The 27,684-nt window shown below is 37.8% G+C and overlaps 1 protein-coding gene across 3 annotated transcripts in view; it reads left to right on the top strand.

Annotated features, from left to right (window-relative positions):
* Positions 1 to 27,684, top strand: part of PRKG2 (protein kinase, cGMP-dependent, type II) — a 124,482-nt gene that overhangs the window by 59,019 nt on the left and 37,779 nt on the right. For all 3 annotated transcript variants that reach the window (XM_005857417.2, XM_005857418.2, XM_005857416.2), the window contains 7 exons: positions 4,320 to 4,433; positions 5,830 to 5,935; positions 10,432 to 10,495; positions 19,752 to 19,829; positions 21,370 to 21,464; positions 25,112 to 25,180; positions 26,789 to 26,887. In XM_005857417.2, the coding sequence (XP_005857479.1) occupies positions 4,320 to 4,433; positions 5,830 to 5,935; positions 10,432 to 10,495; positions 19,752 to 19,829; positions 21,370 to 21,464; positions 25,112 to 25,180; positions 26,789 to 26,887 (625 nt within the window). The remainder of the gene's footprint in view (positions 1 to 4,319; positions 4,434 to 5,829; positions 5,936 to 10,431; positions 10,496 to 19,751; positions 19,830 to 21,369; positions 21,465 to 25,111; positions 25,181 to 26,788; positions 26,888 to 27,684) is intronic.

Raw genomic sequence — 27,684 nt, forward strand, 5'->3', positions numbered from 1 at the left:
ATTCAATAACTACAAAAAGCTGTTTCCATTACAAATACTATTGTTTATGTTGACATTTTTTGGGTGTACCAGGAAAAACACGCAACTATTTTGTCAACGAATCAAATGGAATGCCTTGAAATTATAACTGGTAGTTTTAGAGCCATTTAAATGATTTCCTTCATATATGATTACTTGAACATCAAAGGATTTATTTCTCAAATGCATATTAAATGCGTGTCTTATAGTGGTATACAAAAACTTTTTTTTTTAGATATAGAAGCAAGAAATTATTTGAATAGGGTTTATGGATATTGAACACTCTGTCAAATTCTGAATTGCCCCAACTTTTTCAGTTTTTGGGCGGGGGGAGCTAAATTGGTTTACCCAGACAGAATGGTAACTTAGGATGTGCCTTGGCCTTCTATTTTTCATTACAGTTCATGGCAATCCAAGCAATGCTTTTAAAATGTTCTTATTTTTAAGCTACTTTTATTATACACTCACTTAAACTTATATGAACGTAATATAAGGTTATACAAACACAATATAAGCACATTTAGACACATCTCAACAAAAATACCAGAATAAATGTATAGGCTGAATATTAGCTAAAATTACAGACCAATAAAATTTGAGTTAATATTAATGTGATGGATGATGTTTAGTTGACTAAGTCACTTTTTACAGTCTCTAAGTTTGGCATGTTCTAGTGAATAAGTACTAATTCAGTGATCTTGCCACTTCTTCAGCTATGCTTTATAAGTCTTGTTTACTTGGGGTCTTAAGTGTGGGGCAGATGTTGCCTATCCAAACAAATTAATAAACATATATTATTCTATGTATAGTATGCAAAAGATTGTTTTCATATACTTTGATTCTTTAAACAACCCAGTCTCATAACTATTGATTTATTTTTTGCCATCTACAATTTTATAGGTACCCTTAAAATTCTACAGTCACTCCCAAGTAATTATTTTACCCAAGAAGTGAATTATAGTCTTAATTTATGCAGCCTTCATGTGTTGGGGGACTGGTGATCCAGAGCAATTTTTCCCTTTTTCCTTTTTTTTTCTTGGCCATTTTGCTTCTACTTTAGCAACACTAAAACATTCTGGAGAGAAAAATTAGGTCATTAAGTCAATAAGTACTTATGGAACCTGCTAGAAAAGTATGTGAAACTCACGCCTGCCCATCTTGTTCCTTGCCAGTTACTCTGATGAAGGGCTTGGGGAGAGAGGAGTTTGAACAGAAGGCAGCATCCATACAGCCATTCAAATCAGGGCTATAGCACACATGGAAATGAAAATGGAACAGTTTCTTATTGTAATTAATTACTTGTTATATAAGGACTGAATTGCCTGATTCAATTGATTGAGCAAATTAATTTGTTAATTAAAAATCTGCCCTTTATAAGATAGAGAATGAATAGCAAATGATAAATGGAGTTTAGCTTAAACTTTTGATAGTCCATATATTGTCAGTATTGCTCAAGTCCAATGAGACATAACCTTAGTATAAAAATGAAATGCATTAAAATCTATGATACTAATTTGGCAGTACCATTAAGTGGTTTCAATGGAAAGGAATTTAGTGGTAATGAGAACTTATTAAATTTTTCATATCTAATTTATAGGCTTTGGAGCCTAAGCAGAGTTTATTTGTTACTAGAATATAAGTTCTGTCAGAATCAGTATCTTTTCTGTTTTGTCCACTCTGTCTCTGACACCTGGACCAGTTCCTGGTAGTACATAAGTGCCAACGTAAGATTTGTTGAATGAGTAGATGAACAGAGACCACCAGATCTACTTAGTGATGAATTAGGAGAAGGGGATTCTTTAAGTAGAATAACCCCACTAAGAATATAGGTTCTTTTGCATATTATTTTAGTTATGTTAGGTTTTATTTGCATTTCTTCAAAGGGAAAGGAGTGTAGAATTTCCAGGGTAAAAAAAAAAAATTGTGAGGAGGTACCTGAAGTGCTGCTTCTCCCTTCCTCCAACCTTTATCTAAATAAAGATCAGTTTCAAACACTTTTCTTCTGTACTTTTTATTTACAAGACATCATTTTTAGAAGCATTTTTGTTTTATAACAAAATTGAGAGGGAAATATTTCCCATATGTCCTCTGTCCCCACACATCCATAGCCCCCCCTATTATCCATATTACTCACCAGAGTGGTACAAAAATTATTTTTACTTTTTTCCCAAGAATGAACCTCTATTGACATATCATAATCACCCAAGTTCTTAGTTTACCTTAAGATTCACTCTTGTTGTTCATTCTATGGGTTTAGACAAATGTATAATGACATGTATTGTTCATTATAATATTTTCCAGAACATTTTCATTGCCCTAACGATCCTCTGTTCTCTGCTTATTCATCTCCCCTCACCCAGCCCTGACAACCACTGATCTTTTCATTTTCTCCATAGTTTTCCCTTTTCCAGAATGTGATACAGTTGGAATTGGTGGCTTTCACTTGGTAATATGCACTTAAGATTCCTCCATGTTTTTTCATGGCTTAATAGCTCATTTTGTTTTAGCACTGACTAATATGCTATTGTCTGGATGCACCACAGTTCAGTTATTCATTCACCCATGGAAGGGTATCTTGGTTGCTTCCAAGTTTTGGCAATTAAGAATAAAGCTGCCATAAAAATCTGTGTGCAGGTTTTTGTGTGATCATAAGTTTTCAGTTCTTTTGGGTAAAAATACCAAGGAGCATGATTGTTGGATTGCATGGTAAAAGTATACCTAGTTTTGTTAAGAAACCACCCAACTGTCTTCCAAAGGGGCTTAACCCTTTTGCATTCTCACCAACAATGAATGAGCGTTCCTGTTGCTCCACATCCTTGTCAGCATTTGGTGGTGTCATTTTTCTGGAATTTGGCCATTCTAATAGGTATGTAGTGATACCTCATTGTCGTTTTAATTTACATTTCCCTGATAACATTTGATGTGGATCAGCTGTTCATATGCTCATGTGCAATCTCTATATCTTCTTTGGCGAGTGTCAAGATCTTTGGCCCCTTTTATTTGTTTTCTTAATGCTGAATTTTAAGAGTTCTTTTATATTTTTTACAATAGTCCTTTATAAGATGTGTCTTTTGCAAAAATATTTTTTTCCAGCTTGTGGTCTTTTTCAAGCACTCTTCTTAGTGACTTCCATTTATTAATTCATTTCACTGAATGAGGGGCCAGACAACTACTGAGGCATAGTAAAGTAACTTACTCAAGGACACAGCCGATGACTGGTCAGAGCCAGGTAGTCTGACTCTGGGGCCAGTGTATATGGGGGTACATTCTCTCTTCCCACGACCAGCGCCAAAAGAGAGAACGCGGGGGTTCACGAATCTTGAGTAGAACACGACAAGGGCTAAGGAAGAATGAAAAACAAGACAGACAGAAATAGAGGGAAAAGCTCGGCCTGGGTATGGTGTCTGCCCTCTGATAGATGAATAGAGCACCAGCACTGGAACCCACGTGTTTAATTTATACCCAAATACCAGGAAGTTACATCTATTCTGGGTGGGCCTGACTGGTGGGCATGAGCAGTCAGGAACCCGAGGGCGTGGCTCCATCTCAGGGCCCCTCCCGCAGGGCGGGGCCAGTCAGAGGGAGGACAGTCCTATTCATTCCTGGTGCTAGACTGGATTTACAATAATAAAACCCACTCCCCAACACCTGGGCAGCAAAGATAAGAGTCAATGCTGAAAACACATCGCCGTCTTGGTTAGATGTGTATCCAAGGCTCGGCTCTGCCAGTCACCTTGGGTTCAGCTGACAATATTTTAAGAAGCATGCCCATGTGTCTTCCCTGGGGAGCCCTCTACAAGTGTACTTCTCAGTTATGATAGTGTGAACAGCTGTGGTGTGTTTCCAAGACATACAGTAATTTGTGTTTCTTGTACAAGAGAAATTGCTTCATAGATTAGAATGAATTTTAAATAAAACACTTGCCATCCACTGCTTCAGAGAAAGAACATGGTAGCAATGATAATATTCACAATAGCTAACACTGATATGGCATTTACTATATGCTAGCCATTGTTCTAAGTTCCCTACCTACATTAAGTGCATGAAGTAAATATTATTTTTCCCATTATGGACAAGGAACCTCAAAGAAAGAGGGTAACTCTCTCAAGGTGAACAGTTAATGATATGTGGCAGAGCTGGTTTCAGTCTGCATTCTTAACCACTTTATTAAAATGAGAATCATAGATATAATAACTGTATGCTTTATGTACTTTGTTTATTTTTTTTAATTCATGGAATCCAGGCAGATTTTTATTATTTGTGGTTTTTGTTTTTGTTTTTGTTTTAATTCTACTTGATAAAGGGCCGAGTAGAGGTGTTTCAAGGGGAGAAATTGATATCATGCATTCCTATGTGGACCACGTTCGGGGAACTAGCCATTTTATACAACTGTACAAGGACCGCCTCTGTGAAAGGTAATAGTCGTTGAAATGCTCTAGTTTTGAATTGTTATGCAATGTTAAAAGTAATCAGATTGAGTCACTATTGCATCTGGTTTAGTCTTTTGCCTTCCATTGTGACCCATATGCTCTTAATAGAAATGCTATACTCTTAAGAACATTTATTTTGAAGCACTTGTCTAAATAATTCAAATTTAAAAGAACTTTCCCATTAGATACCTGTATGTAAAATATGAACACGGCTTTCAGCTGAATGATTCAATATTTGCTTTATTTGCCACTTCCCTTTTTTTGTGCCATGTAGATATCTGCCTTTGGCTCATCTAGAATGTTTACTTTCCATTCTCTATGAGATTCTGACCATATTATAAACCAGAAAATTTAATTAAACTAATGAAAAAATATATATATGTCAAAAATGATGTGAATTAATTAATGAGAATTTTCATGAATAGCTTGAGATTAGTTTAATTGCTTCTCTTTAAAGTTCTTGTTTTGAATGTATTCAATCTTGAGTTTTCTTCTGAATTACTTGGATGTGATGTTTCTCAGTGCTTGGGACTGGGTTACATGTCTCAGCATTGCTGCAGTATTTGATAAAAATACAGATTCAGGGCTTTGTTCCAAACCTGAATCAGAATCTCTGGCAGTTCAGGTTTAGAATGTCAAGATGATTCTAATTCACTCTAAAGTTTAGTAAATCAGAGCTTTGGGTTTTGATCTATTTTGTAGACTCTCATTACTCCTTAAAAAAAAATCTCACAACCATAATTTCATATAGAATTTTTAGAGCTGGTATTTCTGTTCCTCTTCCTTTTTAGATTTTATTCTTGCTTTTAATGTCTTTCCTGTAAAAAAGAAAGTCTCAAAAACTATCTTCCATAATCTCTTTGAAAATTATTTGTATACATTTTATGTAATAGTAACCATAGTGATCCTTAAAATATATTGGCTCTCTTTACCAACAGTGTCTGAACACCATAAAAAGACATAAAAACACACTCCTACACCCAGAGATTTTAAACTTTCAATTAACTCATTGGAGTAGCTACAGACTAGCTGGCTTCTCTTCTATCACAGCACAAATCTGAAATACATCCTGATGATGCAGTGCTTAATTGGGAATTGCAAACTAATTTTAATATCATCCTAAGCAAAACATAATTAGAAAGGAAATCTTTTGCTACTCACTTCCAAACCTGGTTCACAGGAAAGCCAAAAATGATTTTATAAAATTGCCCACTATTTATATCCCCGCTGCCTTCCGTTTGCATGTTGAAATAATGCATTTTCCAATAATTACCATTTTATGAGGATATATAAAATATTTATTGATTAACATTTTGTAATGTTTTCTTACTATGGGGCTAAATAATATTTTATTACTTTCTTGGTTTTATTTTTTCTAAAGCTATTACCAATGTTAAAACTTGGGCACTAGATCGAGAGGTATTCCAGAATATAATGAGAAGGACGGCTCAAGCTAGAGATGAACAGTACAGAAACTTCCTCAGAAGGTAAGGCTAACAGGTGGAAAGAGCCAAAGATGGTGCAGCCATTTTGTGGGTCTGTTGGTTTTACCACAATAATTATTTCACTGTAGCTTCTCTTACTACTAAGCGTTTTCCACATGATGCAACCAGAATTATTCCTGTGCAGTAAATGCCACTCTGTATAATATTTAATTCCCATTAGCCTCATGCCCTGACTTTTGATTTATTTCTACTACTAATTTGCCCTTGTATATATGGAGCCATTGTATGTTGTATAGAAAACTGTGCCAAAAAATCCTAAAATACTCACCTGGGTTGCTCAGTTGACTTTGAAAGATATTCTGTAATTTGGAAGAGGATAACAAAAGATAATCTTTCTAATAATGGCTTTGCTTAGAATAATCTTTTTTAAAAAAATATATTTTATTGATTTTTTACAGAGAGGAAGGGAGAGGGATAGAGAGTTAGAAACATCGATGAGAGAGAAACATTGATCAGCTGCCTCCTACACACTCCCCACTGGGGATGTGCCCGCAACCAAGGTACATGCCCCTGACCGGAATCGAACCTGGGACCCTTGAGTCCGCAGGCCGACGCTCTATCCACTGAGCCAAACCAGTTAGGGCGCTTAGAATAATCTTGAAATTAATGTATTTTCCTATTCTTACTTGATTTACTAGAGGCATTTAAAAATATATATTTTTTTTTATTTCAGAGAAGAAGGGAGAAGGAGAGAGAGATAGAAACATCAATGATGAGAGAGAACCATTGATCAGCTGCCTCCTACATGTCCCCTACTGGGGATCGAGCCAGCAACCCCGGCCTGTGCCCTGACCAAGAATTGAACCGTGACCACCTGGTTCATAGGTCGACACTCAACCACTGAGCCACGCTGGCTGGGCTACCGGAGACATTTTTTCTCATTTGCATAGCCACACCATCTTCCAGATTACTATATTTGTAGCAAATTAACATGCCAAAATGTTACAATGCTTGCCATGATGGCATGGATCCTTGAAACATACTCATTTTGTGAGCTGTTCTATATGCCAAACTATTTGGATAGGTAAACTCATATAGAAGGAAATACTTCTGAGTCAGAAAAAGTCAATTATATATTTAAAAATGTTTTTGAAAGTGTAAGTTCCTCATTTAAACTATTTTTGCGTCTTTTGTGGGAGTTTTGACAGCCTCTGAATCTGCAATGCATACTGTAATGAATTGTTACCTATGATAATTGGTCATTATAATAAAATGTCTGACAGTTTCCAAAAAAAAAATAAATAGAATACTAAGTTCTTTTGAAGTATGGTGCTTTTGTCTTACATAACTGGCCTGCAGAATCAATGATTTTAGGGCTCTACAGTGCCTCAAGTATAGTGAGGACTCAGTACATATTGAATGAAGGCATTGCTGATCAGTAGAACATTACAGGCATTAAGAATCTTGCTGAGTTACTCTCCCAGAGTCAATAATGACTCCTGGAAGAGAGCCGCAATAATGACAAGTAGGTGCCTTACCTTTATGCCAACCAATGCCTTAGTGTAAGTGACCTCAAAATTCAATAACTGACCAACACAGGTTAGCACTTGGAGTTAATGAACCACACTTATGCAAGGGCAAAAAAGGGGGGAATAAATAAATAAACCAGTGCACGTGGGTTGCACTTGAATATCTAAGACAAAACCTGAACCACTAGGCATAGCAATTCGTTCCCTTGGAGTCTAGCATGTTCTGGCCTAGTGAAAGGAGCTCAGAGAATTTACTAGTACATATTCCTTCCTTTTCTATTTTTTCTTTCCTTCCTTTTGTTTTCTTATTCATGCATTCATTCAACAAATACTTATTGCTGAGCCCTAAACATGGTGGATTCAGTGGTGATCAAGATAAACCTGATCTTTGCCTTCATAGAGGGGAGACAGACAACAGATATCCTATAGATATTGATTTGCAGGAGAAAATTTTCACTAACATTATAGATCCCAGTGTGGAGCAGAAGTAGAACTTTCACAATGGGCATGTGTTAATCAATGACATGTTTTCGTTACCCTTTTACCTTTTCATCAATAAGGAGATATTAGAGAAATACATTTATTTCATAATACACAGTAAGCTCTTAATTTTTTCATTTATATATTTTAATTATGAAGTATGGATGTATATAAAAAATACACAGTATATATGTAATTTATAAAAAAATAACAAAATGAGCACCATCAAGCCTCTGTCTGACCCAAGAAGTAGAAAGTTAGTCATGTTGTTATTCTCATGTGCTCCACCATGTCATTTCCTAGCTTCCTACATCCTCCCTCTCCTTGGTGTAGCATATGTTCTGAAGTTTAGTACTAATCATTCCCTTGGAAGTCTTTATTAGTTTCCTATAGCTTGATTTAGCCTATTTTTGAACTTCATAAAAATGGTGTTATTTTTGCAACTCAATTTTTTACTCAATACTTTTTTTTTAATTTCTTTATTGGTTAAGGTATTACAAATGTGTCCCCACCCCCCCATTAACCCCCAACCCCCCCCCCCACTCATGCTCTCATCCCCCTGTTGTCTGTGTCCATTGGATTGGCTTATATGTATGCACACAAGTGCTTTGGGTCCTTTGGTTGATCTCTTCCCCTTACCCCCACCCTCCCCTACTTTCCCTCTGGGGATTGATAGTCTGATCGCTGTTTCTCTGTCTTTGGATCTGTCCCTGTTCGTCAGTCTATGTCGTTTTCTGTAGTCCACAAATGAGTGAGATCATGTGGTATTTATTTTTCTCTGACGGGCTTATTTCACTTAGCATAATGCTCAATAATTTTTAAAGATATAATTTTATTAATTTCAGAGAGGAAGGGAAAGGGAGAGACAGAAACATCAATGATGAGAGAGAAACACTGATTGTCTGCCTCCTGCATGCCTCCCACTGGGTATTGAGCCCACAACCTGGGCCTGTGCCCTGACCCGGAATCTAACTGTGAATTTCTGGTTCATAGGTCGATGCCCAACCACTGAGCAACTCAGGCCAGGCTACTCAATATTTTTTTCTAAGATTGATCCATTTGATTAGTTCAATAATTTCTCCTATAGTAGAGTTACGATATCTGACTCTACTGCAGTACACTGATCTCCTCTCCTATTGGGGGGTATTCCAGTGTTTGGCAGTTACAAACGATTCTGATGCAAACATTCTTATACATGTCTCCTGGGCATGTGTCTCTCCTGCACATGTGCAGGGTCAGTCTAGAGCTCTTTTTGAAAAAAATCAGATCCAGCCCTGACCGGTTTGGCTCAGTGGATAGAGCGTCGGCCTGCAGACCGAAGGGTCCCAGGTTCGATTCCAGTCAAGGGCATGTACCTTGGTTGCAGGCATATCCCCAGTGGGTGGTGTGCAGGAGGCAGCTGATCGATGTTCCTCTCTCATCGATGTTTCTAACTCTCTATCCCTCTCCCTTCCTTGCTGTAAAAAATCAATAAAATATATTTTAAAAAAAGAAAAAAAGAAAAAATCAGATCCAGTCGTGTACTTTTGAGTAGCATCATTTTTTTCTTAGGCGTGTCAAATTTTATATGGTAAGAAAGACATATTTGCCCTGACCGGTTTGGCTCAGTGGATAGAGCGTGGGCCTGCGGACTCAAGGGTCCCAGGTTTGATTCCGGTCAAGGGCATGTACCTTGGTTGCGGGCATGTACCCAGTGCGGGGTGTGCAGGAGGCAGCTGATCGATGTTTCTCTCTCATCGATGGTTCTAACTCTCTATCCCTTTCCCTTCCTCTCTGTAAAAAATCAATAAAATATATTTTAGAAAAAGACATATTTATCTTATAGAAATTTTATCAACAGTCGAGTAAAAATGGGTAGAGGAGAAATTTCTCTAATAGAGCAATTTAATCATCTTGATTGGTTAATCACACTAGTGGAATTTCTTATTTTTTTAAAAAAAATAAGTTTCTGTATTCTATTTCATTTTCTGTGTATTATTATTATTTGTAAAAATGTTTCTATTACATGCCTCTGGCTATCATGAATTTTAAGACAATATAATATAACTAATCAGAGATCATTTTCATGCTAATTCCTACATTCCCTCCCTGGATTCAGTCTTTACCTAATTGCAAGGATTTGGATGAAAATCTGATCCTCCTATGGAAGCAGAGCTTGTCACGCATGCTAATAAAAGAGACTGAGATAGGGAGAAAAACACATTTTCAGAAGTGATTTGCTTTGAAAACCAACAACAAATGTAAAATGTTGTGGGTTTTTTTTCCCCCAACCAGACAAAATTTGATTTTTCCCTTTATGATATCTTATTTTTATTTGCCTGTGATAAATTCCTGTAATTATATGTATTTATGTAATTTTAAAATATTTGAAATTTAGTTGTTTATCTGTGACATATTTTGAGGTTTACTTTGGAAAAATTAAGGTGCATTTTTAGATGCATATAAAGATTTTTGAATCTACATATAGGTGTAAATTTATATTTTAATTCAGGAAGATGAAGAAATTAATGTCTCTTTTTAATTTTGAAGTGTATCCTTGCTGAAGAACTTACCTGAAGACAAGTTAACCAAGATCATTGACTGCTTGGAAGTGGTAAGAAACTTTAAAGCAAAAAATACATTTTATTAAGAGATTGTATAATGTAGTCCTTATTAGCACTATAAGTGAATAAAAAGGAAAAGATGGTGGATCGGCAGTCTACAGTGACCAAGGGCCATTTTCTATTGTGAAAAACCATGAGGCCCATTCTCACTGAATTCTGGGGCTGGAATAGCTTTAGGTGACTCTTCTGAAATGTATAAAACATTGGACTTGCATGTGTAAAGTATATTTTAATCTTTTTAGTATATTTTATAAAACTAATCTGCATTACTCAACCAGCTACCTGCCACGCGTTCAAAATGGTGGCAAACCCAGAGATGTCACTAACAAATCTTATTTTTAAAATTGGGCGACCAGAGTTGATATGGGAGGCTTGCAGCTGTAGACTGCACGGCTTGTGGGAGGGTCCACTGCTTGCATCTATAGACGCTTACGGCGTACAAAGGGTCAAGAGGCATTTGATTTTCTGCCGTACATTTCACAACTCGTACAGAGTTTTCATAGTATTAAAGGAGTTGGTGGTGCAAATTAGGAAATCGTGCAGAGAAAGAGGGTACTGGGGCGTTTGGTGATAGCTCCTGAATCAGGCCATGAAACACTCTATGCTTGCACACTCTAGCCCAGTGATGGCGAACCTATGACACGTGTGTCGGAGGTGACACCCGGACTCATTTTTTTGGTTGATTTTTCTTTGTTAAATGGCATTTAAATATATAAAATAAATATCAAAAATATAAGTCTTTGTTTTACTATGGTTGCAAATATCAAAAAATGTCTATATGTGACACGGCACCAGAGTTAAGTTAGGATTTTTCAAAATGCTGACACGCTGAGCTCAAAAGGTTCGCCATCACTGCTCTAGGCCATGAAAATACTTTAGGAAAAAACTGCACTTAAGAAGCACTTTATCTATTTTAACATCTAGGGGGAAAAACATGGCATGTTGGAATGTGTTCAAAAACTCATATTAAGCCTCACCCAGATGGTTGGTTCTAGTCCAAGACTAGCCAAGTCTTTTTGTGACTAATGCTTTTGTGACACGTACCTTGGAATCTAATGTTATGCGTTATATGAAAACTTCTTCAGATTTCAGAGCCGAACATTCAAAGCAAATAACCTCTCCTTAACCGGGGGTGGGGGTCAATTTCATTGAAACCAAAATGGCTTACCAGGAATTTAAAAGAAGGCAAAGAATAATTAAGGAGTCACACACAGACTCTAAGCTATTATAAAGCTGTTTTCAGTTGGAGACACAAACAAAACACAACCTGCAAGCCTGGTTGTTTACAGATTCATGCCTCTGTCAATCGCAATACACAGTGTAAACTAATATCTGCCGAGAAGGGAGCACTGATCATTGCATCCTTAAATGTAAGTGACACCAGTAATGTTTCCATTTAAAATTCATGGATCCCGTCCAGCAGTTTATCAAGGACAGGCCATGATGACACAGAGCCTGGCCTTATGTCCTCAGGGCGTTCAGTTATGAAGTCATTTTCAAGAGGACTGCTTGCCCTGTATCTTTTGGGATTTTCCCAGTGTAACATAACCCAATCACAGATGTTACAAATTAATAATTCATCCTAATTTCTGAGAGTGTTGTGGTGTATTTTTTTTAAGCTAGGGAGGCCCTATATTTTTTGTTAACCCAGGAAAATCTGGTTTTAATGTAATACTAATAGGGTCGATTCACCAGAGGGGAATTCCATGCTGACAGCAAATATTAAAATTTAGTATCATTAAAAATAAATGGTAAATTAGACATATTTATAGCAGCCACAGGCAATAATACAGAAAATATAGATGAGGGGCTCCCATCCAGTCTTAATTAACACACAATTCGAGTTTGAACGTCTCATCTTTTAAAACACCCTAGAAAAGCTTTATTATATGTCAGCATTTGCAGACAGCAGCATGGTTTATAAAGAGCTCTTTATTCATACCTGGCAAACAAATGGGACCCTGTAGCGTGTGAAAATTCTCAAATGCGGAAAGTGATTAACAAGGGAGCCGTGGGATCTACGTAGCTCTAAGAAAAGCACATCATTTACCAGCATAGCCAACATAGACGACAGCCGATCACTAAGGCATCGGCGTTATGACAGAGCGCCCACTGAGCTCTAGGACCAGCTGTCCCACAAACTGTCCATAACCTTTGAGAAAGACACGCTGGATCTGGCGTGCTCTTTAGGGGTTGATTTGGGAGTTTTTAAATTTTTGTGCAGGGACCAGGAAGGAAGATCAGGACTTCCCGTCACTGAGCAGTTGATCTGATGTGTTTGTCAAGGCTTGGTTGAACTCCTAAACCAAATGGCCCCGATTGTGTAGTTCCAATAGCATCTCTTGCTTCAGCTTAAATCACCCAGAACATTCGGCCCCAGAGGCAGACATTATCTTCAAGCTTCTTGTCATGTTCTGACGGGAAAAGGAGAGTGGGAATAGTACCAATATATTCACTGCTGTTAATTAACGAACATCATAAAACACGATACAGATTGGGAAAGCAGTGTAACTGTTGGTGATAATAAAAATGACAATGCGACTTCTGTGCCTGGTGGTTGTGCGGCATGGAAGACAAGAGTGGAAGGAGTTTCTGCTCCTACACATGGGGATCAATCCAGGGAGCATGGGCCTTGACTGTGGTTGATGGAAAAGTCACCTATCTCTTTGTTACAGACCTTTGGTATTTGACCCAGTGACCCTCTGCACTGTGACTCTGACATGCCATCTTTCAGGAAACTGGAGATGTGGTGGGGGGTGGGGTGGGGTATGAGAAATGTCCTAGTCCAGTGATGGCGAACCTATGACACACGTGTCAGAGGTGACACGCAAACTCATTTTTTGGTTGATTTTTCTTTGTTAAATGGCATTTAAATATATAAAATAAATATCAACAATATAAGTCTTTGTTTTACTATGGTTGCAGATATCAAAAAATTTCTATATGTGACACGGCACCAGAGTTAAGTTAGGGTTTTTCAAAATGCTGACACGCCGAGCTCAAAAGGTTCGCCATCACTGTCCTAGTCCTTACTCAGATCACCCGCAGTACTGCTTAAAAGATAGACTCCCAGGTACCACCTCATAATGAATCAGAAATTCTGGTGGAGTAAGGGCCCAGAAATCCACATTTTAACTATTCAAGTTTCATGCTTGTTTATTAAAGTTTGAGAAACACTAGCTTAGAATTATGAATAGAATACATGTATTTAGAGTTTGCCACAATCTGCCTCTTCATTCAGGAATTTTCCTTTTTATTTTCTAATCATTTTTTTAAAAGTCTTGTCTTCCTATAGTTCCTGTTAACACGTGCATGAGCCAGAAGGTTTTCTCACTTTAATGATTACACCCAGGGCCATAAAAAAGTTGAGAAACTGGATTTTGCCACAGTTTATGATACAGTTAGTTAAGGGTGGGGTAGCTAGGTAGAAAGTTTACTAGTCCAAGGTCCTGAGATTAGGATTTGTCACTAGCAGCTGTCAGTTCATCATGGTGGGCATTAGGGTCTTCTCATCTACGAAAGTAAGGTGGTGGGGGGCCACAAATCTACGGGCTCTGTCAATCTTTTCATTACAGAATTCTATTCAGTTGACTTACCCAAGTCAGAAGGATTTCTGTTGGTTTTCATTTTGTAGGCTCTGGTCCCTGGAATTAAGCAATCAGGTACTAAATTAGGATTGGTAGGATCCACTGATCCGGGTGTATTTGCTTTAAACTATCTCAGGTGTTTTAACTAGTGTCCTTGTGCAAACAAAAAATTGCTGGTAACAACCCAAATAACTGTATACAGTTTCTTAAGCAACCAACTTGGGTGCATAGTCACATGGTGCATGGAGGGTATGTGTGTGTCCTACATCTGATTGTATATCATCAATACTACATCCTAGTTTCTAGCCACAAAATATTCCCTAAATATTCTAAGGAAGTCATAGACTTGTTTTTTTGTCATTATCCTTTATCACCTGGGATTTTTCTTCTAGTTTTATGTATTTTTTTTTTTTTACAGGAGCTTGGGCATTTTGCTAGACTATCACAGAATGAGCATTTTTTTTACAGTGAAAAAATATTTTTATCTTTTGCTGTTGCTGCTTGTATAGTTTTCTTCTGACTTTGACCTCTCAGTCTGCCCTTGAATTATTTCTTTATTTTTTCCTCTTGTCGTACACTCAATAGGTACTCTCTGGATTTCTAGCACCTTCTTTTAAAACATCTTTTTCAGACTATGGGGCACAGTAGGTCATAAAACCAATTTAGAGGAACATGTTTCATATCAGAGTAATGAGTATAAATGCTGTTTTGAATAATATGTTTCAATTTCATACAAATGTCTGTGTGTGTGTGTATTTGGGTGTGTGCATATAATGTATTTCTTACTGTAGGTCAGAGTGAAAAATGTTTGAAAACCATTGGTCCATAGGACAGGGTCTATGGCTTCTTGGTCCTGTATGGACCCCTTTCCTACATAACCACAGGACAGTAACCACACTGTTTGCATTTCTCTTTTGGGTCTTGGTGACCACCCTGGCTAGACTGGCTGCTCTCCCCACTTGACAAACACTGGCCAGTCTGGCATCATAGCCAGTACTTACCACTATATATTTTTGGTCTGACCTACATCCACAGCCTTTTCTGATCTATGAAGTTACTGTCAACACACTGGGAGGTATTATTTATCTTCCTCCCATGGTTTTTGGTGACAAAGAACCAACCCTGGGGAAAATACCACAAGGAAGGTTGCCCCTTAAGGAACAACAAGGCTCTTTCTCAGTGATTTCTTTCAAGCTGCTCCCTTTTAACTAATCAGACTGAGAGGAATTAAGTTGTGGATCCTCACACACCCGGAAGTCTTTATAATAACTGAAGAACAGCCCAATGGCACTTCAGAGATTCTCCACAGTCCTCTGCTCCGTGGGGTAACGGTGACCGAGGCTGAGATGGGAACAGGAGAGACTGAAGAGCATCCTGAGACCGGCACATCGACCATGACCCCAGCAGTTTTAGTAAAGAGCACTGAACATCAGCTAAGGAATGAAGGTGCCTGGGCTGCAGTGTTGGGTCCCTCCCTAAACCTCCAAGGGTCATAATCATCTCAACTGTAAAATCTAGCTCGAACGTAGCAAAGGCTTGCTTTGAAACTAGAATGAGAAAGATTAAAGAATTGGAGTAAACAAACTGCGATGCCAAAAACTCAAAATATTATTTTCCAACTAAACTAGAAGTTTGTTACTTGTGTATATACCAATCCAAGGATGATGATCTCTGTTGGATCCAAAGAGGTATTCAGGAACCCAAGCTGGGCCATGCCATCATGATTGAGGGAAAAGGATGAAGATACATGCCTGGAATGGTTCTTGGGCTTTATAGAGGAGGCACAGATCACTTCCGTGTGGATGCTTTTAGCCAGGGGTTAGTCACATGGCTACAGCTGAGGAGTACAGTTTACGGTGAGAGATTCTGAGGACCAGCTCACGGCCTCTTTCACAGGAATTAACAGTGATCAGGTGCCTGGCATGTACCCAGTGTGCCACCAGGTGCTTTAGATACAACTTCTCACCTAGTTCTCAGACAGCATGAGGTGTGGTAAGTAATGAAATCTTAATTTTACAGAAAAGGAAACATCCGGAAGAATTAAGTAACAGCTCAGAAAACCATTATCTTCCTCCTTAATATGGCAAACATTGAGTTTTCACTACTCAGTTTCACTACTCAAGTTTCAGATGCTTTTAACACTTCAAAATAAAATCATTCTCTTTAATTGGCTTATTGTGGTAGACAGGATGTACCCCCAAAATGTCCAGACCTAGATCCTTGGAACCTGGGAACATGTTATGTTGCATGGTGAAAGGGACTTTGCTGATGTAATTAAGGTTCTGGACCTTAAAATAAGAAGATTACCCTGGACTATCTAGATGGGCCAGATATCATTACATGAGCCCTTAAAAGCCGAGAACTTTCTCTGGCCAGTCAGAGAGGTGCAGCAGAAGTGGGAGTCAGGTTGCAGGTGGAAGAATCCCCCGTGCTGTGCTGGCTCTGAATTGTAGGGGCTCTGTGCGAGGACTGGATGGAGAGATGCCCCTGGGATGGCAGCCAGCATGGATGTGGGGACCTTATCCTGCGACCACAAGGAACTGAATTCTGCCAACAACCTGATTAAGCTTGAAAGCAGACTTTCACCCGGAGCCTCTAGAAAGGAATACAACCCTGCTGACACAATGGTTCAGTCCTTTTTTTTTTAAAAAAAGTATCTTTATTGTTGAAAATACTAGTATTACCTATGGTTTGTGGGCCTTGGATGGAGAAGGCACGCATCACTTCTGCGCAGATGCTTTTAGTCAGGGGGTAATCACATGACCACAACCAGGAGGCTGAGAAGCACAGCTTACTGTGGAAGACTTTAACCCCCCTCCTCCCCACTGCCGTCCCCTCCCCAGGCCTTCACCCCACTGTTGTCTGTGCCCATTGGTTATGCGTATATGCATTTAAGTTCTTTGATTGATCTCTTCCTGCCACCCCTTTCCCTCTGAGGATCCTCGGTCTGTTACATGCTTCCATGTCACTGGATCTATTTTGTTTGTCAGTTTATTTTGTTCATTAGATTTCACATATGAGTGAGATCATGTGAAAAGCTTCTGCACAGCAAAAGAAATGAACATCAAAATGAAAAGGGAATCCACTGTATGGGAGAACACATTTGCCAATGATGTATCTGATAAGGGGTTAATATCCAAAATATATACAGTACTCATACAACTCAAAAAAAGGAAGATAAACAACCCAATAAAAAAATGGGCAGAAGACCTAAAAAGACACTTCTCCAAAGAGGGCATACAAATGGCCAAGAGACATATAGAAAAATGCTCAACTTCACTAATCAACAAGAAATGCAAATTAAAACAACAATGAGGTACCACCTCACACCTGCCAGAATGGCTAACATCAACAAATCAACAAACGACAATTAGTGGTGAGGATGCAGAGAAAAAGGAACCCTAGTACACTGCTGGTGGGAATGCAGATGGGTGCAGCCACTGTGGAAAACAGTGTGGAGTTTCCTCAAAAAATTAAAAATGGAACTCCCATTTGACCCACTTCTAGGAATATATCCTAAGAAGCCTGAAACACCAATCAGAAAGAGTATATGCACCCCTATGTTCATAGCAACGTTTTATTTACAACTAGAGGCCCAGTGCACAAATTCATGCATGGGTGGGGTCTGACTGGCCTGGCCCCGATCTGGGTGGATCGGGGCCAGGCCTGTCGGGAGGAGGTGCCACAGGTGTTTGGTTGGCTGGCCCCGCCCCTAATTGGGGTCAGGAGCAGATCTGGGGTGGGGGTGGGTGGGGGAAGGGGCTACAGGAGGTTGGCTGCTGGCCCCACCCACAATTGGCCGGTTCACTGGCCGCAGTGGGCATCATAGTGACCAATCATTCTGGTTGTTACAGCGTTCTGGTCGCTGGCTATATATATATAGCTAAGATGTGGAAACAGCCCAAGTGCCCGTCAGTAGGTGAGTGGATAAAAAAGCTGTGGTACATTTACACCATGGAATAATATGCAGCAGTAAAAAGAAGAATCTCTTACCCTTTGAGACAGCATGGAGGGACCTGGAGAGTATCATGCTAAGTGAAATAAGTCAGTTGAGTTCAGTCTTGAGAGATACAATGAAGAGAAACCCCATTGAATCACACTGTGCCTGAATTCTCTGGCACACAGACACAATAAATGGGTGATGTTTGGTTATTTGTTTCAGCAGCAATAGAAAACTAAGGTGTTTCTCTTTTCTAAATCTTTGAAGGTAAATGTTCTTATTTGAACTTTATGGATTGATGGAAGTGAAATTCACAGCAAAACTGGGATTTGGCCAAAACCGGTTTGGCTCAGTGGATAGAGCATCGGCCTTCGGACTGAAAGGTCCCAGGTTCGATTCCAGTCAAGGGCATGTACCTGGGTTGCGGGCACATCCCCAGTAGGAGATGTGCAGGAGGCAGCTGATCGATGTTTCTCTCTCATTGATGTTTCTAACTCTCTATCTCTCTCCCTTCCTCTCTGTAAAAAATCAATAAAATATATTTAAAAAACACACACACACAAAAACAAAAAAACAAACAAAAAAAACAAACAAACTGGGATTTGAATCTAACTCTGACTTCAAATACTTCCCCCGCCCCTAAGATGTTATTCTTCCTTCATGAGAGGTTGAAATATATTGTAAAATGTACATAGTAAATAAAAAGGAATGGTTATGGGTATTAGGAGTGATATTGATTCTGTAACTGTAAATAGGTTTTAAGAGTAAATGACCAAAAGAGATATTGAAATACAGTAGATACAATAGTTTTGTTTGAATTTTAAACAAGAGACAGCTCTTATGTGGTTAATTATGCCTTTTTAAAAAATTAAACAAGCCCATTTATGCATGTATAAATGATTAAGCGATCCATTTTAGTTCTGTGACTTTGAAACAAATCATGTTAAAGCAAAGTATGGGTGGACAGTTTAATCCATCTTTAATCTTCTCCAAGAGACCAAATTGCTCTTTTTGTCTGGCAGGTGGATGAATTACTTTTCCCTGCCCAAGAACTCTTTGATTATATGCACATATAGGAGGGAAACAAAGAAATAAGTGACAGTTTGAGATTTCATGAGGATAAACCTACTTTGGAGAAAAGAATTTACATGTAAAAGAGTCTAATGTTGGTCTTTTATAATGATGAATCTGTGGAAAGAATTTATATGAAAGAGGTACTTAATGTGCATATAGAATTTTCCCAGCCTTTGCTCTTCAAGGAATTAGAAATGGAGACTGATAGTCCTAATATCCATTGGGGATAATATTTTCAATTTGTTCTTTTTCTAAACTTAGCTAGACCTGGTTTCAGACCGCTGCAGGTCACTAAACAGTGTATATTTGGATGACTTAGGTGAAAGCCACTGGTGTATCAGTGATTATTGTTCTGCCCTCATTTCTCTCCTAATCTGCAGGCTCCATGCCTGAAATTCAGTCCTCCTGGTGACTGTTTTCTGTGAAAGGTAAACATACATGCAGATAATAAGGCAAAAATCTCCTTACTTCTCCACAGTTTATGACTGCAATCTTTTAAAACAGATTTTAGTTACAATAGGAAAAAAAAGGAAGAAACAGGTGTGGAATGCTCATTCCAAAGACACTAGGAGTTCTATTTCATTTATGTCTTCATTGATACATCTCCCCTGGATCTAACCTGTCCTGTTCCTCTCATCCCAACAGGAATACTATGACAAAGGAGATTACATTATTCGAGAAGGCGAGGAAGGAAGTACCTTTTTCATTTTAGCCAAAGGAACGGTAAATATTAATTATAGCTTACTTAAAGTAAATAAAAAAAGTCTCTTTAAATCATTTTGCCACAAATGCAGCTCTGCCCTGCATTGCAATATAAGAAGCCCTCTCCTTTGAATGGGTAAAGGTGTTTTTCTGCTCAGAGTCCTGTGGGGCTCCATCCGAGCACTGGGTTTGGGGGCGCAGGAACTTGCGATGTGTTCCAGCTGAGACAGTAACTTCCTGGTGACCTTGGCAGGTCACTTGATATTTTTGGACCTCACTTCGTTGTGTATAAAATGACTGGATTATTTCTAAGGTTCCTTCCAGCTATGGATGTGTGATTTTCCATCAGCCGTAGGGGCCAAGATCAGGGCTGGAACAGTTTCCCTGACAAGCAGCAGGTAGTGAACTTGGCAATTGAGGACAGCGATGGTCAGACCTCAAGCTATAGAACAGTTTGGCTCAGGACTTCAATTCATACACAATAGTTTCAGTTCGATTTAGATGCTGATGAAAATTAGATAGTAATATATATAAGAGGTCTTTTTCTTTACCTAGATATTGAGTGGCTAACATATTGCCAGTTGTTCCTATGTTGACTCTTTACAGTGGTCTCACAGACAAAAATCGTTTGTCAGATACGGAAGGAAAGAGGAAAATCTTGAGGACTTGTTTCTATAAACTTGGATTTTTACAAATGCTCTTTCTTTCATGGGAAAGGTTCATCATTAGATTCAGGCACTGCCCTTTGTAAATTGGTTTGTGATTGAACTTTGAACTGGGCCCCCTATGGAAATAAATTAACAAAATAGTTTTAAACCTCAGAAACTCTTCAACACTCAGAACCACTTTTGTCATTTCTCCCCAACCTGGACCCCATGCTTGGAAAGAATTTTGGCTAATAAACAAATTGCATTTTTTTAAAAATGTTTTTTAGTTCATGGTGATTTAGATAAATGCTAATTAGAATTTCTAATGAACATGAAGCAACCCTGTTGCCATCTTGAATTGGAATAATTCTAATCACAACTAAAGCATATTGTTTTGTTAGGCCTGCCATGGGGATTCTTAAACTTGCTGGGACTGTAGATCACAATGACCCATGAAAGTTTGCGGACTCTTCTCCACATCACATTTTTTGTTCACTTTTAGAGGGTTCACAGGATTCAGCGAGTCAATTATAAACACCTGATTCAGAACTCCTGCTTCTCAGCTTTATTCTTGAGTAAATTGTCAACTATATTTGGCATTTTGAAACAAAGTTCCCATGGGACCATTATTATTTGCTTGGATATCTCTAGGAGGGAGTCACTAGATTCACATAAAATTCTTTTCACTTTGGGAGGTGGGGTTTGAATGGAGACTCTTGCTCCAACAGCGGGTGGAGGAGTGTGATTGTGTTATATCACGGGATTTCTCAGTCCATCGGATTGTCCTAACTACTGCAAGATTATTCCTTGTTCAGTAAAATTTATATAGAGCTGGATGGTCCGGTTGAATAGATAATGTGTTCAGATTCTCCTTTCTTTCTTCTCCCTCTTTTTCATTGTTTGACATAATTTAGGTAAAAGTCACCCAGAGTACAGAGGGCCACGATCAACCACAAGTGATAAAAACACTGCAGAAAGGAGAATACTTTGGAGAAAAAGCTCTTATCAGGTGAATCCATGAATTTGTATAGCATACTATAATAATTCGTTGATTGTTTTGTATGTGCAACTACATGTCAAATTGAGCTACCAAAATAATGGCAGTCAGTGTCCAGGAATTAAAAATTATAAAATACTTTTTTTTTTTGCCCAGGAAATAAGTTAGAAAGTTTTGTTTGCTAGTGAAAACAAGGTTTTCTATTAGAATTTTTAATTTGAAAAGGAGTCAGAGAAAGAGATTAAAGAAGTCAAAATTATAATTTTCTCTTAAGAACAAGTTTTTATATTTCCTGGGTTTGAAATATTGCTGTTTTCCTCTTTGTAAAAAAAATTAGAAAATGACTTTACATATTTCGTGTACTTTTATTTTCTTTATTGATTAAGGTATTACATATGTGTCCTTATACCCCCCTTACCTCCCCCCATTTTGTGTGCTTTTTAATCATCATGATAAAAGTTTTGTATTTGTAAGAATTTTTATTGAGCTCATTTTGCAAGTTTTAGAAACAACATCAAATAATGTATTTGGAATTTCTACCTAAACCTCAGGCCTTTGAAGTATGAATTCATTGGGTTGATATAATTTATGGAAGAAATATATGTATAGGTTAATCAAGTGGCTCAGGGGACACTTTGTACTTCCTGGAACCCAGAAAACAACCTCAAATCTGAGGAATTTCATTTGTGTAAATGTAAATCTCTATATATAAAAGCCTAAGTGATCGTTACCACCAAACCAGTCAACTAGTTGCTATGATGCGCACTAACCACCAGGGGGCAGATGCTCAATGTAGGAGCTTCCCCCTGGTGGTCAGTGCACTCTCACAGCCAACCTCCCATGACCAGCCAACCTCTCCCGGTCCCTCCCCCTGGCCAGCAGGCCCTGGCCAGCAGCCGGTAGTCCCTGGTAAGCAGCCAACAGGCCCCAGCCCTGATCAGTCCTTGATGAGATGGCCCCAATAGGCCCTGATCACCGGCCAGGCCTAGGGATCCCACCCATGCATGAATTTAGTGCACCGAGCCTCTAGTAACTTTATAAAAGATCAAGTTAAAATTTTGAGAAACACATTTTTTGAAGTCATTCAAATTTTAAAATGAATACTTGAAATTAGGTAAGAAATTTCTTAAAATTTGTTATTACTAAATGCTTTCCTTTCATAAAATAAGTAAAATAAAAGCATATGCTTAGAAAAGGTAGCAGTACTTCTCTTCATTTATCTTCCTTCACCTTTTGTGTAGAAAGCCCCAGGTCTGCTTATTTGTATGTCAGGATCCCATAAAGACAGACCCAAAAGGAGTGTTGATAAATTAATATCTGAAGACAAATTTTATTATATAAAAATCATAAGCCTGTTATTTTTTAAGAAAATTCAACCATTTAAACTTAATGGTATGGCTATTATGTAAACAATTTAAAAATGAAATAGAAAGACAAGGTGAATTTTTCTTTACCATTTTCTAGCTGGTAGTGAACATCCCATATAATAAAAGCCCAGCGACTGAATAGCGAAACAACCACAACTGCTCAACCAGTCGCTGTGATGCATATTGACCACCAGGGGGCAGGGGTTCAACGCAGGAGCTGCCCCCTGGTGGTCAGTGCGCTCCCACAGTGGGAGCGCCACTTGGCAGACTGGGATGAGTGGCTGCTCCTGCAAAGCAGTCACTCAGAGGGCGGGTCCACAGCCACTCACTGACCAGGATGAGCAGCGCTCCCACAGCGGGTGATCCCTGCAGGCCACGCCCCCCACCAGTGCACGAATCCCATGTACTGGGCCTCTAGTGTTTCAATAATAGGGAAATTGTCCATTTTGCATTCGTTTATTTGTGACAGAATAGGATGCACTCATGTAATATAATTATGTAATGTCATCATCCAAGACTTCAATCTATTTGTTCTTAAGATTTCCAGATTATTCTTCTCATACCTCAAACCAAAACAACTCAAATTTGAAAGTGCAGAGAACTTCATAAATGTACTAGAGTCAAAATAGCTTTTGAAAGGAAATATGCTGTCTTGTTTTGCTGGACCTGAAATAATTTATGCTGTATGTTGCCGCTAGCCAATTACAGTGTTTTTCCATGAGAAACATGGGAATTTATATTTAATATAAATACCCAACTCCCCAAAGCATTTGAAACCATAAAGATAAAATCAATGAGGAGAGTTGGATACAAAATTTTTTTTACGTTTTTGTGCATTTTTATGCTGTTGCTTCTTAGGGCCACTGACTGTGACACAACATTCCTTACATTCTGTGTATTTCCATGACTCGACACTAAATAGCCCAAGAGGTCTTTCAGAATTTTATGTGCAGAAGTTAATCCACAGCACTTGCACAGTTACTGTGAGAGAATCATGTATTTACAGACATCTGATACTTATAAAGAGTTTGCGAGTGTTTCTAGTCAAAATGATGGCACTGACAAGTAAAAAGAATGCCATACCTCTTCTCTGTTTTGAACTCACAAATCAAGTAGTTGGCCTACATCCAAGATCTACATATCTACAGATATGTACATGCAAGTTGAGTACAAACTACCCAGCTCCCAATTCAAAAGCTAATTGAGCTGCTTTCACTGATATCTTCTAGCAAGGACCCTGTAAACTTGGAAGGGACTGTGGGTCATGTCAGAAAATCTCTTGATGCCAGCTATCCAGACAGTGGACTTCTTTGGAATGTAGAAATGGGCTGCCAAGCTTTTCTCTGTCCCACCATTAAAGGAAGATGAAAGAACTATACTTTGTATGATGCCACTTTTAATGAAGTTGCTTAGAGCAGTCTCAGTATACTTGCTACTCCATGCTACTTTAAATGATTTTCAGAGCACTGGGTACCATATGGGTGTGCCTTTTTTCAATGTCTTTAGCTTATAACTAATAGAGGGAGGAACCTAATCAAATAAAAGTCTCTAAATACTTTACCCAATGCTTGACCCATTGATCTTCATTAGGTAACTAAATTTACCCTCATTAGATTACATGCCGGTAATTCATTGTATTTAAGCTATCAATTATAAGATGCACCATTATATATTATACACTTCTGAGAAAGACCTTGCTGTTAATTACAGTATGACTCATCATTACTGAAAGACATACTCTGATTTTAAAGATATTAATGGAAGGTGTACATAATAGATTCTATAAAATGAAAAAAGTATTTTGGTATTATTTGATTCATTGGGCAATTGCATTAAAACACTTCCTTTGGGTTTTATTATTGATTGGTTTATTTTATGTTAATTACTTAAATGTTTTTCCAATACATTTCTTCAATCAGTCAGTTTTGGTTTTGCCTGCATATTTTCAGCAGTTCCCATCTGATCAGAGAAGAGCTGTTTATTTGGCAGACATGAGAGCAGAATGATATTCTATACCTAGTTGTTGTCACTGATTTTTCTGTGTGTGTCCTCCCCACCCCCCCCACCCCCAGTTATCATCTTCTCCCCTGAATTTCTTGTATATGTAACCTTTACTGGAATATATTTCTGATCTTTTTTAAAAGTATAGCATACAGCTGATGATGTTTATAAAAAAGCATAGTCTTTTGAAGGCTTAAGTGATGGTGTTTATACAAAGTGACAGATTCTCTAATAAAAATAGGCATTTAATTTCTAACTGTGGAAAACTGCCTTTCCTGTTTTTATCTGCAGTGAAGATGTCAGATCAGCGAACATTGTTGCTGAGGAAAATGATGTCGCATGCCTGGTTATAGATCGAGAGTGAGTATACTGGTTGGGGAAGGCAGGCTACTGTCACCTTTGAAGATGTGGCCTTCTGTTACTCCAAGAGCCCATCTGTCTTCTCATTCATCATCACTTGGAAGTGCTGGCCAATCTTCAGCTGCAAGCACATCCTATTAAAATTCATGGGAAGGAATGTGCCTTCTGATCTGAATCTGTCTGTGGCAATGGCAGATGCTGGCAGACTAAATATTTTGTGTGCAAAGTTTGTACATAAATATCAGCAATAGATTTAAATTCTGCATCTTCCAGAGAAATAAGCTTATTAGTGCTCATGGATTTTTCCCCACATTACATAGTAAACAACTTCATAATTTATTTCTAAAATGCTCTAAAGAGTTAAAAATATTTTAAGCAAAATGTATCTCAGACAAAATATAAAATATTCATTAGCTATATATATATATTTCCAGATAAGTTTCAATTTAACGACTGTAGTAATTTGAATGTGATGTGTGTCAAATTTAATCGCTAAATGTCTTAGGTTATTTTTCAGAAGAAGTCTCATTTTGTGTCCTTAACTCACTTCAAATCATATTTGAATATGGCCCCTTGTGTCTCTCATTAATCAGTTGAATATTTATTATCTAGTTAAAATAAAGGAAATTCAAACATACCAAAGCTAGGTTCTCGAAGAAAAGTCACAGTGTAGTCAAAGAAATAGGGAATACTCATGTGAAATATTAACAAAAATAGTAAAATAACAGGTATCACAGGGGAATATGTTGTAATTGATTGCTAATCAAATACAACATTTATTTAACTTAAAATGATAGAGATTTAGAGCTGGAAAGAACTTTAGAACATTTTAAAAAGCACAAAATGGTATTATGAACCTCATAATCCAAGTTCAACAGTGATTTATTAATGCCTTATATTTACCACTTCACCACCCTCCCTGCTTTCTCCACACTATTTTCAAGCAAATTACACACATACAGTTATTTCACCTGTAAATTTCGTAGCATCTCTAAGAACTGAGTATTATTTATAATGCATGACCACAATAATATTAGCATGTCTAAAAAGTTAATAATACTTCTTTTTATTATCTTTACTGAGATATCATTGGCATATTAAGATTATATTAGTTTCAGATATACAGCATAATGATTCAATATATGTCTATATTGCAAAATAACATTTATTGCACTATAGACATACATTAATATCCACATATAGAACAATCTCACCCTTACAGATAAGAAAAGTGAGTCCCAGGTCAGTTGAAGAATTGCCCCAACAGTTGAGACTCCTGCCCACATCTCACCATTTCTTTCAGCCTTCTTTACACCATGCCAAAAACTACACAAGGCAGAAAACTACAGAAATGTTTTCTCTTCTCACTGATAAGTTCTTTGTTTCATAAACTCAAAGAGTCCACTGTATACTTTAGTTATAACTCCTAATAACTATTCTACATATTATGTTGACACTAACCTACATAAATTGCTGAAAAACAATTTACAAAGCCTTGACTAACCACAGAAACAGTCTTTTACGAGCTTAAGAAGAATGTCAAGTTGCAATGGTAACTAGCAACACAGAGATTTTAATTTAATTTAATTTAATTTAATTTTCATTTAGAACATTCAACCAAACAGTTGGGACTTTTGAAGAACTCCAAAAATACCTTGAAGGGTATGTGGCAAACCTGAACCGTGATGATGAAAAAAGACATGCGAAGTAAGTGGAGGAATATTTTCCTGAGCTGGATATGGTTATAGCAGTTGACGAAGGGGACAAAAGGGTGTGTTTACTATTGTAGTAACTTTTAGTGTGCCTTCACTAGAAAATTTGGGGGACTTCTTTTAAGTTGTCTTCCACAAAGAGGATACCACTTACACTGGTATGAGTATTTTAGTCGATAAGCAGTCAGCTCCTTATTTGGGTGATGAGTAGTAATGATAGGGAGAAATTTCCTGATAGGGGGCCTTGGAAAAGGGGTTCTTTACATTGTCTGGTGACTTAGCTCAAAAGACATTAATTCGGAATCAATGCCTTTGTTGCCCATGGAAACCAAGCAGGAACACCAAAGCAATCAGCCCTTTCTCTCTGATTTCAGGTTAAAAAATTGCAGTATAGTCAGAATTAGTTCAAAAGATAAGGGAGCTATTGCCTTGGTGTGCGTGTGTGTGTAGGAAGGAATTGGTTAGGGATCTAAATGTAATACTGATGAGGAATTTTCTGTTTAATAGAAAAATCTACTTTGTAAAACTACATTTATTTGAAAATCTTTTGCTAAAACATTTTGTGGAATGAATACTTCAGCACATATTCACCAGATAGTACAATTGAAGCAGAAGGGTCAACAGTTCCAGAAAACTGACATTTGAGTTAAATCAGAGCATTCAGTCAGGACCTCATAAGGTTTTGTGTTTTGTTGTTGTTGTTGTTGTTGTTTTAATATACTTTATTGATTTTTACAGAGAGGAAGGGAGAGGGATAGAGAGTTAGAAACATCGATGAGAGAGAAACATCAT

This window comes from Myotis brandtii, unplaced genomic scaffold (genome assembly GCF_000412655.1).
Source record: "Myotis brandtii unplaced genomic scaffold, ASM41265v1 scaffold111, whole genome shotgun sequence".
In the NCBI taxonomy this organism is placed as follows: Eukaryota; Metazoa; Chordata; class Mammalia; order Chiroptera; family Vespertilionidae; genus Myotis; species Myotis brandtii.